The 16,999-nt window shown below is 45.8% G+C and overlaps 1 protein-coding gene across 5 annotated transcripts in view; it reads right to left on the reverse strand.

Annotated features, from left to right (window-relative positions):
* The window catches only part of SIDT1 (SID1 transmembrane family member 1), a 47,912-nt gene that overhangs the window by 19,480 nt on the left and 11,433 nt on the right, over positions 1 to 16,999 (reverse strand). For 2 of the 5 annotated variants that reach the window (XM_040596697.1, XM_040596698.1), the window contains exons 2-10: positions 10,137 to 10,258; positions 8,971 to 9,141; positions 8,732 to 8,777; positions 5,784 to 5,885; positions 4,542 to 4,625; positions 3,693 to 3,786; positions 2,444 to 2,515; positions 1,975 to 2,068; positions 248 to 291 (exon numbers count right to left, since the gene is read on the reverse strand). In XM_040596697.1, coding sequence (XP_040452631.1) covers positions 248 to 291; positions 1,975 to 2,068; positions 2,444 to 2,515; positions 3,693 to 3,786; positions 4,542 to 4,625; positions 5,784 to 5,885; positions 8,732 to 8,777; positions 8,971 to 9,141; positions 10,137 to 10,258 — 829 coding nt within the window. The other 3 variants (XM_040596699.1, XM_040596702.1, XM_040596703.1) reach the window with 3 other exon arrangements.

The raw sequence follows: 16,999 nt of genomic DNA on the forward strand, positions 1-16,999 counted from the left end.
TCTAGAAGCCAGCTCTTTAGGCTGGGGATGAGGACCAGGCTCAGAGGAGCCTGCTTCAAACACCCTCTCTTGTGGGGGCAGAGAGGAAGCTCTAACAGTCTCTGGTGCTGATGGAAGATATGTGGTACACGTACAGGGAAGAAGGCTTGAAGGGACAGAAGGTACTTGACTGACAGCCTGTCCCTTGCCTGGCCTGGGACCTGTGCTGTTCACTTAAGACTGTCACATAACAGGAAAGGGACCTTACCATCCTCAGGACTCAATCTGTCAGCCAAAGCCTTCCTCTGAACCCTGGAAAGGAACAGACAGCACTTTTGAGATAGCCAACAAAATCCATCACCTGCCAGCCACAGCAGGATTATCTAGGACATCAATAGGTAAATATGGTACAAGGCCTAAAAACCCAACCAAACGAAACCAACAAAACTAAACCACAAAACAAACAAAAACAACAACAACAAAAGAAAAATACTGTTTGGACTAGACATGGCTCAGCCACGACTGCTTGATTTCCAGAGCAACAGAGATTTTTATATTTTTTTATCCCTTCAGCTATCCACCAGAGGCAGGACAACCAGTCAAACAACTGTCCCATCCTACACTGCTCAGCTGGGAGTTGGAAGAGACTCTCAGACCACCTTCCCAAACCCAGCGCCCCTGCTCAGGGAACCGAGTGCATAAGAATCTACTGAAAGGTCAACAGGAGCTAGAGGCACACATCAGCATGACACTTAAGAAGCCAATACCACCTCCTCCGATGCAGATGCCAAGCAGTGGAGGGTAAGGGGGAAAAAAATAAAAAAGTCATATGGCCCACACAACAAAAAACAACATCAGCAAAAAAGAGCACACAGGCTTAAGTAACTTCGTTGAATTTTTCCAATTAGATGTTGTTTCATGGATGTGTCTAAGTTAAGCCATGCCCCCATCTTGAAATTATTTTGTTTCAGAGCATCAAACTCTTCAGATCCCCTCTTCTGAAGCAGCTGAACACTCTTTTGCCACATTCTGTCTGAGGAGCTGGCCGAGAGGTGTTGTTCTCACAAAACCAGCCTGCTATTTGATGAAAGTTTTGTATCTTTTTTTGATAAAAGAGTGTTGAAGGAGCCTCCCTCCTCTCAAGCCTCCATGCTTTGGACAAAGGATTCACTTAACCGTTATCACTGCCTACACAGGCAGCAGTCACTGACTGATCACAAACTCCACCATAGGCACCGCCTTAAGAGCAGCTGCCTGCTGCCTCACCAAGGCTCTCACCCTGTGCTAGTTGTTAGCTGCCCTACAGGGGCAAATCTTACCTCTCTTTTAGGCTACTGTCCCCTTCCTGCTCCTCCAGTCCTTTCTCTCACTCAAGAGGACTTCAAGGTTGCCTCCAGTGAGCTAACAGTAGGCCCTAGGGCAGCTGGGAAAGAGTTTTGCCTATTTTTTTTTTTCTTTTGCTCCCTAGAACAACCTGTCATGGTAGCTGTGCCCAGATTCACCTCAGATGCAGATATTCTCCTCAACACAAGTCCAGACACCAAGGTCTGCAACAGGGGAAGTAGTTCGGAAAGGAAACCAGCACCCTCAGGACTCCAAGGCCCTATTTGGGTCACTGGCACTTAGGGCAGGACTCAGTCCATCATTCTGGGAAGTACCTTGGTTTCCCAGTGCTCTGGCACCCCATATCCCAGAGTGGTCCCATCACAATTCCTACCTGCTACCCACTGTCTTATATAAGGAAACTCAGGGGTAGGGCACTACAAAAGCTAGATGGCAGAGCCTTAGGGTTTCATCATTGCCACAGTCCCCCTAGCACAGGAAGAAAAGTCTTCTGGCTTATGGTCAGTAGGAGCCCACTGGGCAGTCACAGACTTCTTTGGCTGCTCTGTTCAGATGCTTGCTGCCCCGTTTGCCCCAGATGTAATGCAGGGTGAGACATGTCTGAGGATGATGAGAAACACAAAGGCTGTTCTTGTAAAACCCTTGACTCACCTGATGTAGTGCACAAAAGCAACAACCACTGAGCCCAGGTAAAAGGAGAGGAAACTCAGGAAGCTGAAGATCATAGCCTGGACGTAAACAGACTCTAAGAAAAGACAAGGCATCAGTCAGCTCACAGAGCAGGGACAGCCCCTCTCATAGCCAGCACTCTTGTCCTGCTCTTCCCAACACCACCTGCTGCCAATGCCCACCCCCAAAGAGCCCTTCAAAACCTATCTGCTTTCTTCAAGAGGAAATGCCAGAACCTGTTGCAAGGTCTCCCCTTATTTCTTCACCCCATTGCTAGTTGGTGTGCCCATGAGACCACTCTGTGCCACACGGCACCTCCTGGAAGGGACCAGGGCTCCAGTTGGTTTTGACTTCTTTGCTGGTGTTTTCTGCACCAACCCTGCCATACCATTCTACGCAGAAGGGCCAAGTCCCCCTGTAAAGTTGCATTGCTCTGCCCAAAGACACTGACTTTTAATGGAGGGCACAATCGTCACTTGAAGGTTCTTTGTTCGCTGCAGGTTCCAGGTACGGTTGACATTCCCTGTGAGATGCAAAGTGTACAGTAAATAAAGAAACAATCACACATTCATAAACTCTGGCCCTGATCTCAGTTCTCTGCACTTGCAAAACCACCAGGGTCTGGCTTTTCACTATAATCTGTGTGTGATTTTGCTTTAAACCTGTCTCAAACTTACCAATATACAGCCTTTTCCATATGTTTCCCCCAACCTGCCTATCCACAACCTGGTTTTCAGACTACAAATCCTGCTTGAGCCTTCCATACATTGCTCAAATCTGGATGCCTGAATCCCAAGGGCACCTCGTCTCTCATTCATCTAGTTCCCCAAGGGCAGGTTCTCTCACTACAGATACTGGGACCCCTTTTTTGCCCTTGACCAAAGCTCTGCTGACAAAACATTTCTGTGCAGCATGCCATGCTAGCAACTTCTATGTTTCAGCAGGGCTTAGCACACCCTGCTAGTACAGCTTTGCTGACAGCTTTAGGATGAGAGAAGGACACCCAGAAGGTAACAGTTCTTTTTTTAGGGGGGACATTGTAAGGGGGTGGGGGCTGTTGGGAGACCCCAGTATATCTGTTGGTTGCAGTCTTGCTTCTCCTGCAGGGAGGATGCCATCTGACTTTGAGGACAGGAATGTCCCCACTCCAGTCACAGCCACCACAAGTGGTAGAGGCTTTGCTTTTATCATTGCCCAGGAAGTAGACACAGTATTTTCTAGTTGGCAAAGGCACTAGAACACATCTCTTTTAAACTTATTCTCTCAAAACTATTAATTTTTCCTGTTCCCCCAAGTCCAGGGCTGTCACAGATCCCAAGATAGCAGTGGGAGAAGATGCTATCTGCAGGAACAGCCATCTGGGCCTCCATGCAGGTAGGAGGATAATACAGCAGCAGAGGTGAGGTGAGGGGGAAACAACCAACTGGAAAGCTGTAAGAAGCATTGTCTGGATGTCTCCAGTATTTCCCAAGACACCAGTAACTCCTTTGAAAAATCACATAACGCCAGCAAGCCAGTCACCTCCTTGACTGAACAAGACTTTTAATCTACCCAACAATATCAAATGTACTACTTCACTCTTCCTCACAGCTACCTGCATAAGACAGAGCCATATGAGCATTCCATGTCACCCCACAAGACACTCCTGCTGCTCCATCACCTAGACGCAGCAACCAAATCCAGCTCCCAGCATGCCTTACCATGAATGGAAGAAGGCACAGAACCCCCACAGGCATAATCCTCCGGCTTGATGACGAACACAACAAAGAACTGCTCACCTGGGAAGTCTTTTCTCTGCACAGGAGGATGGAAGAAGACAGAATCCATAAAATGTGAAGGAGCCTCTCCCTCCAATGCAAAGTAGAGGCAGTGCTCCAAAAGGCCAGCGATCAGGTTTTAGTTGCTACACAGGCACCAGCCTTACAGAGACCAGCCTATTCTGGACAGAGCTTGGCTCCTGGGGATGCTCTCCTCATCCTTGCGGACAATAAGCTGACTGAGTTCACCAGGATCAGTATGGCAGTGCCCCAGAACAAACAAACCAGTACTAATGCATTTATTTAGTTACTTTAAATATTTTATTTTTAATATTAAATAATTTAAAGTTTAAAAATAAATGAACCAATACTAATGCACTTAGTTACTTTAAATGTTTTATTTAAAATACTGATTTAAATAATTTAAATTTTAAAATAAATTAAATAAAAAATTCATATTGCTTTAATTACTGCAAACCATCTGCCTCAGCTTTGATTATTATAAAGGCCCTACTACCACCACTCAGTGGTAGAAGAGCCAAGGTTTGAACAGAAGACACTTGGCTAGAGCCATTCTGATCTAGAACCTCAGTATCTAGGACATAACACACCTATCTAAACAAAGGTAAACAAGGTTTTGTAGTAAAAGGTAGCACCGCTTCCTTCCACTTATTGGTTGATCTAATAAAAGCAAAGGCTCACAGCCATACAAGCATCAACAAAAGACAACCAGGAATGCATAGGAGAAGCCACTGAGAAAAAGCAACACTGGGACAAAAATCAGCATCTCACCTGCACAGTTATGGCTGCTTGCTTAGTCATAGACTGGTAAACACCATTGAACTCCACATTATGGTCCAGGTCATACACTGGGCACTAAAACAGACACAACTAAGGGTTAAACCAGGAACAAAATCTGAACTAATTTTGAAGGGAGCCAGCAGGAGAACAGACAGTGCAGAACAGCAGAAAAAGGCCCCACTTGAGGTGACAAAGGGAACAAAACAAGCAAGACCCATTCAGAAGTTAGAAAAGCTGCTCTGAAGATACCACTTGTGGCCTCCCTGCACTCAGTGATCTCTGCATTCTCACAAGAGGGCTGCAGTTTAATCCCAGAAGAGAACTCAGCCAGATTGATCTCTCCACCATTCCCACAGGGCAGCGCATACACTCAGCTGTACACTGGTTTGTGTCATATGCTTTTGCAGCCTGTACTATACACCAAGTGCTTACCCTCGTTTTACTCTCCCACTACTCTTAACACCCGATAGGTTGAAAATCACCTGTCACAGTCTCCCCTCCTGCCCTTCTACCATTCAAACACAGGGATGTGGGCATGAGTTGATGTTATCCATTTCTCTCCTCACCCCAGGTATTAAAGGCGACTGCCAGAACTTCAGAGCCAGCAGCCAAGGCATCTTGCACCTCTGTCACCACCTTGCTGCTCATACACTGCAGGACCCTGCATCGTTCAGGGAGATGGGGAAGGAGGATAGATATGCTATTTCCCAGCTGCAAGCAACAGCCAAGCTCCATGGCATGGAACAGCTGTTCTCTTCCCAGGAAAGGGGATGAACAATTGCATAAGAAAGGAAATCCAACTGGTAAGGAGAGACCTCACGTCTGGAAATCTGAAACTCCCAATGCTGGCTTGAGCCAGGGAAGAGTCAAGGGAACTGCACTGTCCCCTCCCTCATCCATCAGCATCCCATCCAACACTGCTCCATGGAGAGACAGAGAGGCAGCAGGGAATTAAACCTCACAAGGGGAACACAACAAATACCCTACGGAGAGGTTGGAGAGGAACAGATTGTTCACCTATTTGCAACAGAATTCTCTGTACAAGCTGCTTGAACTCAGCATCTGTCTTTGCCTCCTTCCCACAGAATTTTCACAGGGGCTCCCCTCACCACCACCACCACACTAGGGTGAAGCCCTTCCTGGGGCTTTTCTCCCTGTCAGGGCACAGATCCCCTCACAGCAGGACACAGAGCTCCACCAGGCAGCTCCTTGCCCTCCTTGGCTCAGACTTACCACAATATCCTGGACGGAGACAACCGAGCATGGGTAGACTGCATCAGACACCACTTTAATAATGACTGAATCAACATCCTGAGGAAATTTGTACAGAAAATACTGAGGAGAAAGCAGAGTGCTGAGAGTTATGGTCCAGAAATCACACCCAGTAGATTCAGAACTTCCCTAAGGTACCTGCACAGCCCAAGCTGGGCTTCAGGGTTGGATGTGGAGAGCTTTCACAAAAATTCAGATTTCAAATATTAGGACCTTACATTACAGAAAAGCAGATTAAACATCTACAGACAATTCTCCCCTTTGCACAGCACACTGTTAGACAGACATCTTCAACATGCAAGACATAGCATAGCTTCTGCTGCCCCTTAAGCTTTTTTCCACCTGATCAAGCTAAAGTGACTTCATTTTATATCTTACTCCATTTTATGTTGCTTTGAGCAATTTCCAGATGTTTCCATACTGCTGGCTGTACATTATATATGGAACGTATAATGGAGTTTATCTCAGATGGGCTGCCTCAAAGACAGACTATGAAATGTACTGGGTAAAATGGTTGCAACTCTGTTAAGTGTTTCATAAATAAATGCCTTATATTTGTTGTAGAATTTAGGGGTTTGAGGCCAAAGGGTATTGAGGATTTTCTCTTCTCACTTCGGCTTTGAAAATAATTCAGCTATAGCTCTGAAATAAATTGGGAGAGACTAACATCTGCCAATATTCCTACTTTTCCTCTGGAGGCAAGGAATAGTGTTTCTTGTGCTTCCATGCTTTGAGCAGGCCCACAGGACAGCCTGCAGGGTCACTGTGGGGTCAGGAAATGCCCTTCCCTGTCCCAGCAAAGGCCTTTTCAGATTTGGGAAGAGATGTCCCAGGCAACGCGATTATTTACACATTTTCCCAGTAAAAGTTTAATATACTTTACCAGCCAGCTGCTGCAGAAGTACGGTTTCTGCGCCTGCCCTTACAGGCAGGCTTGTTGCAAGGGCTCCCATTGTCCCACTTGGGTGCAGACCCTGAGAGCTCAGGCTCACAGCTACTGCAAGGGGCTGGTGGGCACTTCACCCCACCCCAGAGGGGACACAAGGCTGAGGACTGCCACCAGCCACCTTCCTCCCTTACTGTCACCTCAGAGGCTACTGCAGCTGCTGCTCCAAAACCCTAACCAGACATTCCCAGCTGGCAAGCTCCCTTTAAGTCACAGAAGCCTTAGTGCAGAGCAAGGGCCAGCTGTTTCCTATTTCCTTTCCCCCATCCCCTTCCCAGCAAGTGGAGCCCCCACCTGCCAGGGCAGGGGCAAGCAAGAAGTCACCCAAGCCTCTTCCAAGTTCGTCCCTATTCTACTAAAGCATTTCTTCCCACCACCCCTCCCCAGGCAGGGTCCCTTCACTGCTGAGGAAGCGCTGGCTCCAACTGCGAGTCCTTACAAACTGAAAACTCACCAAGCCGGTTTCTTCACCCGAGCATGTTTTATCTCTGCCAAGCAAGGACACTGGCAGCCAGCTACTTGGTTTTCCAGGTGCACTACCCTTGGAAAGCTTTAGGGCCTTAAGGAAGTCACCCATGAGGACCCTTCTATCATTTTCTTTTTAAGCCATGCTTATATCAGGGTGCAGAATTAACACGAGGGGCATTGAGACCTACAGTTCTCTTGCTGCACAGATTGTGAGTGGTATAAACACATTCAGACAGCACTCCTGACCTATATGAGCATATCTAATTTCTCCTTTTCCCCCAGGCGTAAGCTAGGTTCCAGACAACAACTCCTGCAGTTTTTATGCTTGTCTTTTTCCAGTCTTAGGGCTATTCCAACACCCATCTAGGTTTTGAATTGCCCTTTTTTTTTTTTTCTTTCTATTCCTCCCCCCACCCCGACTACTTAATACTTTGATTTACAAAACCCTCAGCATTATACCAACTAAGAATCACTCATTCATCTTCTACTCTCTACATCTGGTCTGTAACTAAAAGTCACCAATCTCATATTATTAATTGTGACAAGTAACAGACCAAAGTCACAAAGTTAATTCCAGGCCAGATCCTAAACACTCTACATTCAAATTACAAGATCCAAAGTAACGAGGGTTTATAAAGAGCCACCACCATTCCCTATGCTTCTATAGTATAAAATACTGCATGTATCTGCAAAACAGCTTAAGACATTTGACAGCAGAGAAGATTAGCTGAGATGTCTGGTAATAGGGAACGTGAAATTAAGTGGTGTTACTAACAGTGATAACAACAACAAAAATGGAGTACCAGACAGCCTGTGTAAATTGCATACTTTCCCAGCTCTATGAGCTCCTGTATCACTATAGTTACTGCCAACAGGATTTTTATTCAAGAGAGGACTTGTAGTACCTGCAGAGCTCTAAACAAGGCTGCTCAGCTGGATGTGCTGTACACGTGTGCTCTCTTCTGAAATAACCACCAGACTTATCAGGCATTTCATTTATCACCTCGCAACTTGACTTGCTGCCCTGAGCAAGGAATAGTGGTTTGAGTTCTGCTGTACCTTTACAGCTTATTTATTTATGTATTTATTTTACTCCAGTGAAGACTACAGGTTGCCAAGTCACACTTGGGCAACTGCACCAGCACTAGCTGGAACAGGACACCAGTGCACACCATCTCACTTCCCATGAAGTATAGCAGTCTGATGATCTCTGTAATTTTCTGAACTGCAGATACCATTCCTTTGTTCTGATCATGGGGTTTGGTTCGCTTAATTGCTTTACAGGAGGACCCTAAATGTACCCCTAGAGGGGCTGAGGCACTGCTACTTCTTGACTATATCCACAGAAAATTCAACAGTAAGGAAGTATCCCTGCACTCTAAGAGGGGGAACAACCTAGTAATGTAAGGTTTCTGTTACCTGTAACTAAGGATTAAGTCGATCATTTGGATGTTGGCAAGACATACAAGCAACACCACACAGGACTCCTCCTTACCTGGGGCTGGGAAGGGCTGGCAGTGAAGTTAAAGGCTTTGTTGGTCCTAGAAAAGAAATGCCAGCATGTTGAAGCCTAAAACATTCAGAGCTGGAATATGCACAGTATACCTTCAGATTAAGCAAAAGAAAAAAAAAATTCTGGGAAAGAAAAAGAAGGGAAGAGTAGGCAGATGGACCAAATCCCTGTATAACAGATACATGAAGAAATTACTTTTGTATTCTCACATCCCAGCTTACTCAAGTTGGAAGTTCTCCAGCCTGGTGACTAGCAGCTCATACGCAATATTAAATGGTGCCATGGAAGCGACGTCCACAAATATAACCTGGTCAGAGGGTCCCATTTCAGCTGTTGGCTCAGAGGGACAGAGGGTCCGACTCACTTCTTGGTAATTGTAGGTCTTCTGATAGCTACAACAGCCGGGGGAAGGAGGGAAGGGAAAGTTGGATGGAAAAAGAGAGATAGCAGTTAAAAAGTTTTTGGTAGTTCTAAGAATGGCATTATTTTTCCTCTGCTTGCACAACTGAAATAGTAAGCTGAAAGGCCAAGATCATTTACGATTGTATTCAGAGCTCAAACTCCACCTCTGTCGCCTCTTGCAGCCTGCACATGGGACTGGCCATCCCCAACATTTCACTCCCTCGAGGCTGCCTGTGCCATCTGCAGATCTAACACATCTGCCATTTGCTGGAGGCAGATGGAGCAACAACAGCCCAGAACTGCTGCTCTGACCATCCCCTACATCAGGCAAGACACTGCAGGGTATCTGCTGCCCAGCACCAGGATTTCAGTCACAAGATGAAGCTTCACATCTCAGATGGCCTAAGATGCCTGCAGATTCTCAGTACTTGCAGCCTAATGTGCTCCAAGGTTGCTGAAGATACACAGTGGTATCACTTTTACAAAGAAAGCACCCCCAAAACAACCACCCACCCACCCCAGAACAGGATCAACTTAGGTGTACCCAGGGTGAGAAACAGAGGAGAGCCTCTTATTCCCCAAATGCACTGTAACACAGCAGTTAGGGTGCTCTTGCAAGAGCTTGCTCAAACCTTGCTCTGAACTACAGCCCAAGAACTACTTGCACACACCACAAGAATCTGTGGGAATGACAACAATGCCATGTGGTAGATTCACTGACTAGTGACACAGGCAGTTCCCCAGCAGACAAGCTTCCTGGTACTCCATATACATACCTGAGAAACTAAGAGACAAGAGCAGGCTGCCAAGTAAGAGGTTAACAATCAAATCCTGGTCTTCCTACATTCAGCTGCCAGCGAGCAAGCATGCTTTGCAACCAAGCCCTGCAGTCTACACAAATAGCAAGATCTAGCACTTGAGGAAGGCTGATAATGGGTACAGCCGGCAGACAAGTGTGTTACAAGGAAGAGATTCCAGTACTTACAGGCCTCGAAAAATTAATGGGACCTGCCATGACAGCACTCCCTTCTGTTGGCGAACTACAAACAGGACAGGGTATTGGAGGTTCTCAGAGTTGCTGTTCACGTATACCCGCACTGCATCTACCTGTGGGAAGAGAAATGGCAGTACAGACAGGTGTTAGTCAAAGACAAAAACAAGACAGCTCCAAATCTAGGTGGGAGAAGTCTGTCTCCCTTCCTTAGTCTGATCTAGATTCTGGCAATAGCCACAGGGAGATCAACAATGTTCGTCACTGGACTGGTTATTCAGATCCAGAGGTCATTTACAGAAGTGCCTCCTTGAAGCTGCTCTAACCCAGAACCACAGCCCCATCCCCAGGTCAGGGGTGCCTGTCAGACAAGAGACAGCGGACAAATGCAACAGACTTAAGAGGAAGATAATTCAGTAGCTTCCATCTACTCAATTGGGAGCAACCTGAGCTGTGTTATAAAACTAAGAACACAGACACAAAACAGACCCAAGGCTAAAACTGAGAATTTTCTTGCTTCGACTCTTATGAACTCAACTAAATCAACGTTACTGGGAAGTCACAAAGATGACAACATTAATAGTTAGGGATGAAAAAGCAGGTGAGCAGCTAGTACCTGGCTCTGCTGTAAATGACACAGAGGTGACTAAAACCCATATATACTCCACCTAACAGAACAGGAATACACTGCTGACTGCCCTCAACTGGGCAAGGAAGGCTGCTTTGGTTTGTGACCAAGGGTTTTAATGCAGCCCACTGTGCCAGCAACTGAAATTTCTCCTTACATTATCTGGCCACCACACTGTTGCAGAGGTAGGATGGCTGTGGGGTAGAATGCTTTTCAGTTTACTACTTGCCTTGAGAAGCAAGCAAGCAGTTCGTCTGCACCAGATGGAAGAGGTACCATTTCTATTTGAAAATAACATCTCTTCAGGTCCCTCTCCAAAGCTGCACGTTTTGCTCAAGAAAACAGGGTACAAGAATGCATAATTCATCAGAAGAGACAGTACATCTCAATTAGAGGCCTTTAATTGATGAAAGCATATTAGGTAGATAAGATATACGTATATTAACCCCACAACATCTTGAAAGGTTAGAATGGACTCCCACTAGATCAGTGAAAGACTTAACAGATATTTCAACTTTCTACCTTTACTGTTCTTGGAGGGTATAAGGGGTGTGTTACCTTCTGAAAAAACATAGAGTTAGCAAGGTAGCAGAAGGACAGGTATCTGAGATGGCAGCTTATGTGTACACCGGGGACACCAGGTTCAGAGAAAGGACTTGCATCTACAATCACAAATCTAAAAGAAAATTTCCTATTTATTCTTGTTTAGTGATTCTAGGCTCACATGGGACTTCAGTTTATTGGAACAAAACACCTTCTTGAAAGCCACAGTCATTATCAATTTTCCTGCCATCATCACAATAATACCTACAGCCACCATTTCCTGAAAAATAAAGTCTTCAGCAAAAAACATCATAAATTCCTTAATTAAAACCCTCTTGAGATAGAAGGGCAAACACTGGAATCTTTTTCCATTGTCTTCTGGTTTCTAAATCTTTGTAATACTCTTTTGGCATGCCTTCCAGCTTTTCCTTCTGACCACAAAAACTACAAATGCGATTTTGTTTCCAAGTAAATGTCACTGTAGGGTGCTAAAGCCAAGTTAAGAAAAACACCATCACAAAGCAAGACTCACAGGTAACACCTGAAGGGTATCAACGCAGGAGGCCGCCACTACCAGACAGCACTGGAAGGTTACGTGGCTTCCTTAGTCTGTGTGGCTGCCCTGCTTGGCTGGGGCAGCCGAGCCAGCACACATTGGTATAACTGGGAAACACAGGGACAGGGCTGAACAAGCTGCTGCTTGTTTGTAGCTGTTTGCTCTAGTCACTGTGACAAGGAACAGGGACTCAAGTGAAGCAACATTGGAACTGAACAAGAAAACCGATTTAAGGAGCATGAAGACACGATGGTCAAACCAGAGTTCTTGGAGTCATTCTCCATCCATGGAGAAACCAACTGTAGTTGCAGAAAGGACACACTCCAGTTACCTGTCCAGCAGCCTTTTTTTTTTTTTTCCTCATGAAACAGTTAAAGCAAGCCCATCTCCACAGGTGAAGCGATTCACCCTGCCTCTAGTTGGACAGCTCTGCGAACCCTCCAGGGCTCAACACATCAGCACAATGCAATGGGGAGACTCACAGCAGATAGCACTACAGGGTGAGGCATCCTCAACTACTCAGAAATAAAGCTGACACTGGGACATTCTCTCCTGCACTGACTTCACAAATACAGAACATAGCTCATGTAGCAGGTTATACATATGCTGCAGACAGTCAGGTTTACTTTAAATGAGTACAATTCATTTGCAGTCACTGGAAGACTTCAAAATTTGCATCTCTACTTCTTCTAAATTCTCAAACTGAGAAGCTGACTGGCTATTTGAAGTATATTCTGATGCTGAGCGATATTAAAAAAAAAAAAGAAAAAAGTACTACTTTTACTGTTTGCCCAGGCTTCGGACACAGAAGGGAAAGTTGCATACATGTGAGCATGCCTCTTCATCCCACCTCAGATCTTCCCTTTCAGCAAACTTAATTATTTTCAATGTTGATTCTAAGAGGAAAAATGCATAAACAGAAATTCTCAGAGTGTTTACAAAAAGTCAGCCAAAAACCCCCACATGCTCCGAGGTATCCGACAAACACAGAAGAGAGCTCTATCTTTCTGTTTTAAAAAAAATAACACAGCTTTTGATATGTATTAAGATACAGTGAGAGTAATTCTGTGATTTAGTCTTAAACCCTTTGGAAATCCCAGTTGTTCCCACTATTGCATTACAGTGCATACACAGCAAGTCATTTATCTCCAGTGGCACAGTGTGTTTTCCAGCTTTATTAGTTTTTCATGCTATTGGCTTACACAAGTAAGAATACACACTGCATTCTACAATGTATTATTTGAGGAGCCATGGCCACAGAATCAAATACTGTTTCATAAGCAGACAAGCACAACACTGCCAACACAAGGCTGAAGGACTACTTTTAATACCAGTACTTTACAGTCTAAGACCTTCACTAGACATTTTATGTGATCTTAAATGTCTGCTGGGTCAGTTTGTGGCATTTCTAGATTTTAATGTGAAAAGAGGGGAATACCATGCCAAGACCACATCTCTGAACACTTCTACATGTGATGATGCAAGGAAATATTTTCTTAATATTCACCAAACAAAGCAGAGCCCTCCGAGTCCTGTCCAAAAAGGAAGGGTTTTCTACCTTAATGCAGTTCGCAAGGTGTTGAGGTCTGCCATTGCAACCTTCCTCCCAGTGGAGCTTCGCCAGACCCTTGCCTGCCTCATGGAGCTCTGCATCAGATGTGGGGAATGTGCTCTGCTTCACAAATGAGCCAAGTATCACATGGGCAGGCAAGAGTGACTGCTGCCTACCCCTTTCATACAGCTTGTGCCCAAATGGAAAGAAAACAGCCCTCACCTACTTTGGGAGTACGTAGCAGTAGGGGCTGGAGCCTGACAGAGATGTAACCCCAAGCATGCCTTTGGGTGAACAAGATCACCCAGCCAGCAAGGCTGCTCATGGGGACAAGCAGCCTGGAACTTGTGGCTGGAGTTAGGGCAGCTTACAGATGTACCCGTGCTGCAAATGCTGCAGCACTATTAACTTGACTTCCCTCCCCACTAAACCAAACTGAAGAAGGGGAGCAGGGCAACATCTGGAAGATTTACACCCAGGTTGTACCTCACGCACTGTAAATCCCAGCAGAAGACAAATCTTCATAACTGTGCTATGTTTCCATCTCAGCCTCGATGCCTACATTGATTTCTGCCAATGCAGCCCAGAACCTGGGAGCAGCAAGTACCTGCACAGCATAACACACAGCTGGACAAGGCAAGCCCTTAAATCCAAAGGGAACAGGCAAGTTTGGGAGCCTATTTCCCTTAGGAGCCTCTATTAAGAATCCAATCTGAAATGGCAATTCCTGCCACTGCAGGAGACAGTAACCCACAGTGCCTAACAGGACATAAGCATCCACCCTCACCCTTTGTAACCCTACCATGTCTTGCTCAGGGCAAAGTCATTCAGGGCTCAGTCAGGTCCTGGATATCTCCACAGATGGAGTCTCCACAACCTCTCAGGCAACCTGTTCCAGTCTTTAACTGCCCTCTCTGTTAGGGAAAAAAAAAAAAAAAAACAAAACTTAAAAGAAGTTCAGATGGAATTTCCAGTGTTTCAGCTTGTGCCCACTGCCTCTTGTCCTGTCACTCTTGCCCAGGCACCCACCGAAAAGAACCCAGTCTCCTCTTCACTCACTCCCATCAGGTATTTATACACATTGATAAGATCCCCGGAGCCTTCCGTGCTGCAGGCTGGACAGTCCCAGCCCTCTCAGTCTCTCCTTATAGGAGAGAAGCTCCAGTCTCTTCATCGTCTTTGTGGCTCTGCACTGGACTTACTCCAGGAAGTCCATACATATCTTGTACTGGGGAGACCAGAACTGGACACAGTAGACCGGGTGTGAAAGCACTGCAGCTTTGTAACTGCCCAAGGCAAGTATGAAGGGCATTCCTCCCCCATCTTTTACAAGACAAAGGCACCCCTGAGAGGTTCCTGGCCAAGCCCAACAGTTCAGCTTCTCACGTGGTGACTCATTAGTGCTCCATTCACACACATTTTTACCCTGACACCCACCTGCTACCCTTAATGTCCATTGCTGAATCTAGCCAAAAGATTTAGCATTTTCATTTCCTGTGAAAGGAAGCTAATTAAGACCATGGCTGCAGGTGCAATAACGCAGCTGAAAAATTTTGCAAGCTGGACCCAGTCAAGGCCCTACTCAGCACAGGTCTCCTGCTGCCACTCCACATCCTAGTTTGACATCCTGCTGCTCCTCACCCAGGGTGGCTGGAACATACTTGAGCAAGAGCTACTGCCTTTACATGCACAGGGTTACAAATTGCCTCTGCTGTCAACACAGATACTTGCTTCTTGCTCCTTAACCTACAGGTGAATGCACTGAGCATATCTTTTTTGAGATCTCAAGGCTCTTCCAGATTAGGTTCTTCACCTGTCTGAACAGCCTAGTTTCCTTTAAGGAAGGGAAGGGATAAACTAAAAAAAAAAAAATTAAAAAAATAAGAGGCCTGCCTATGAATCTAATGCTACTAGATAGATGTTTACTTACCTAACAATAAGCAATGCCAAGACTAATTTATTCTGTTAAGGACTGATCATCTATTTTCAGGCAGCCCTGCAGTTGTGGCAACTGCCACTCCAAATGCCTGCCATGTCTGCCAAGGCAACCAAAGTTTAGCTTCCAGAGTTTTAGCTTCCCCCATATAGTTAATATGCAACTACTGAAAGGCCTCTTGATTTTGCAGCAACATGCTATATACCCATAGCAGTCATCATCTCTGTTTTACAGATGCTGAGACTCGAGTGTGTAAAAAGAGGCAGAGGGGTGCAAACAACATGATTAGGGCTTAACTGGGAGCAAACAGGGACCGACACATTCAAAGCCTGAGATCTGCTCCCTGTACAGTTTCTACTGCATAACCCTCAAACATCAGGTTAAGAGGGATGGTGTCACAGAGCCTGCAGCTCACAGCTCTGCCACCCTCCAGCTGCAGTACTGAAAGGCCAAGAAGCTGCCTCATTTGCAAGTATTTGGGGTGCATTCCCTCCCTCCCCAAGTCACACCCCCCAACTCTTTCCAGCAGTTGCCCAACAACGCTTCTGCTCCCCAGATGACAGATCTGTGGCCTCTCTTCTGGGCAACACTCAAGCATCCCACTCTCCTCTTTGATGCTCTGCTGCCATTGCACCTGGAGACCCTAGCCTGTTTTTCAAACCCTGGCAGTTCTCAAAGCTTCAGTCTTTGCAAACAGACCTCAAAGTAATTTTGTTCATGCAGTAACATGAATTCTGATCCCAAGGTTATTATAAAAAGTAGTGGAAGTGACCTCCCTAAGATGATAACTGCCATCCAGCCTAATCTTTGATCCCAATGACCAAAGCTTGCGCAAGAAAAGTCTTGGAGGATACTAAGTGCATGGCTCATCTGTGCCTCTTGTACCTTTATGCCAGAGAAAGGCTGCAGCATTTACCTGGGGGTATCAAAGAGCAACAGCTGCTGCAGGGCAAACATTCAGGACTAAGATTTCTGCTCTGCATCTAGCCCAGTACCCAGAGAAAAACCCTGCAGCCCACATCCTACTACAAGCAAGAATTAATCACTGTCCCTGTGGCACATCTCCACCACAAAGGCAAAGGTGCAGGCCACTTACACGTTTGGTGCCCGCCATAGTATAAAGCTTAACCATACAGCACCTCTCAAAAGAACACTGCTGTGAATCACAGAATCCCAAAATGGTTGAGGTTGGAAGGAACTGCTGGAGATCATCTAGTCCGACAACCACTGCTCAAGCAGGGTCACCTAAAGTCAGCTGCCCAGCTGGGTTTTAGATATCTCCATGGATGAAGACTCTACAAACTCTCTGGGAGACCTGTTACGATGTTTGGCTACCCTCAGTAAAAACAAAACAACAAGTTTCCCATCTATCCCAGAGAAGAGCAAGGGAAAGGAAACAAGAGAAGAGTTTTGGTGATTAACACTTTGATAGGGAAAAGCATGAGAAGGGAGAGAAGGTCCCTTCCCTCTGCTGTGATCCAGCAGTTAGATCCCTCATTTGATCTCCCTCTCTCCACAAAACTAATCTGATCATACACCATCTACCACATTTACTCAGCTTTGCTGCTGTTTCCATTCTCTTGTAATACTGCTAGTGTTATATTAATAAGAAATAGGATTACCAGGAGGAGGGAGGCAAGAT

The sequence above is a fragment of the Falco naumanni genome, chromosome 5, assembly GCF_017639655.2.
Source record: "Falco naumanni isolate bFalNau1 chromosome 5, bFalNau1.pat, whole genome shotgun sequence".
Lineage (NCBI taxonomy): Eukaryota > Metazoa > Chordata > Aves > Falconiformes > Falconidae > Falco > Falco naumanni.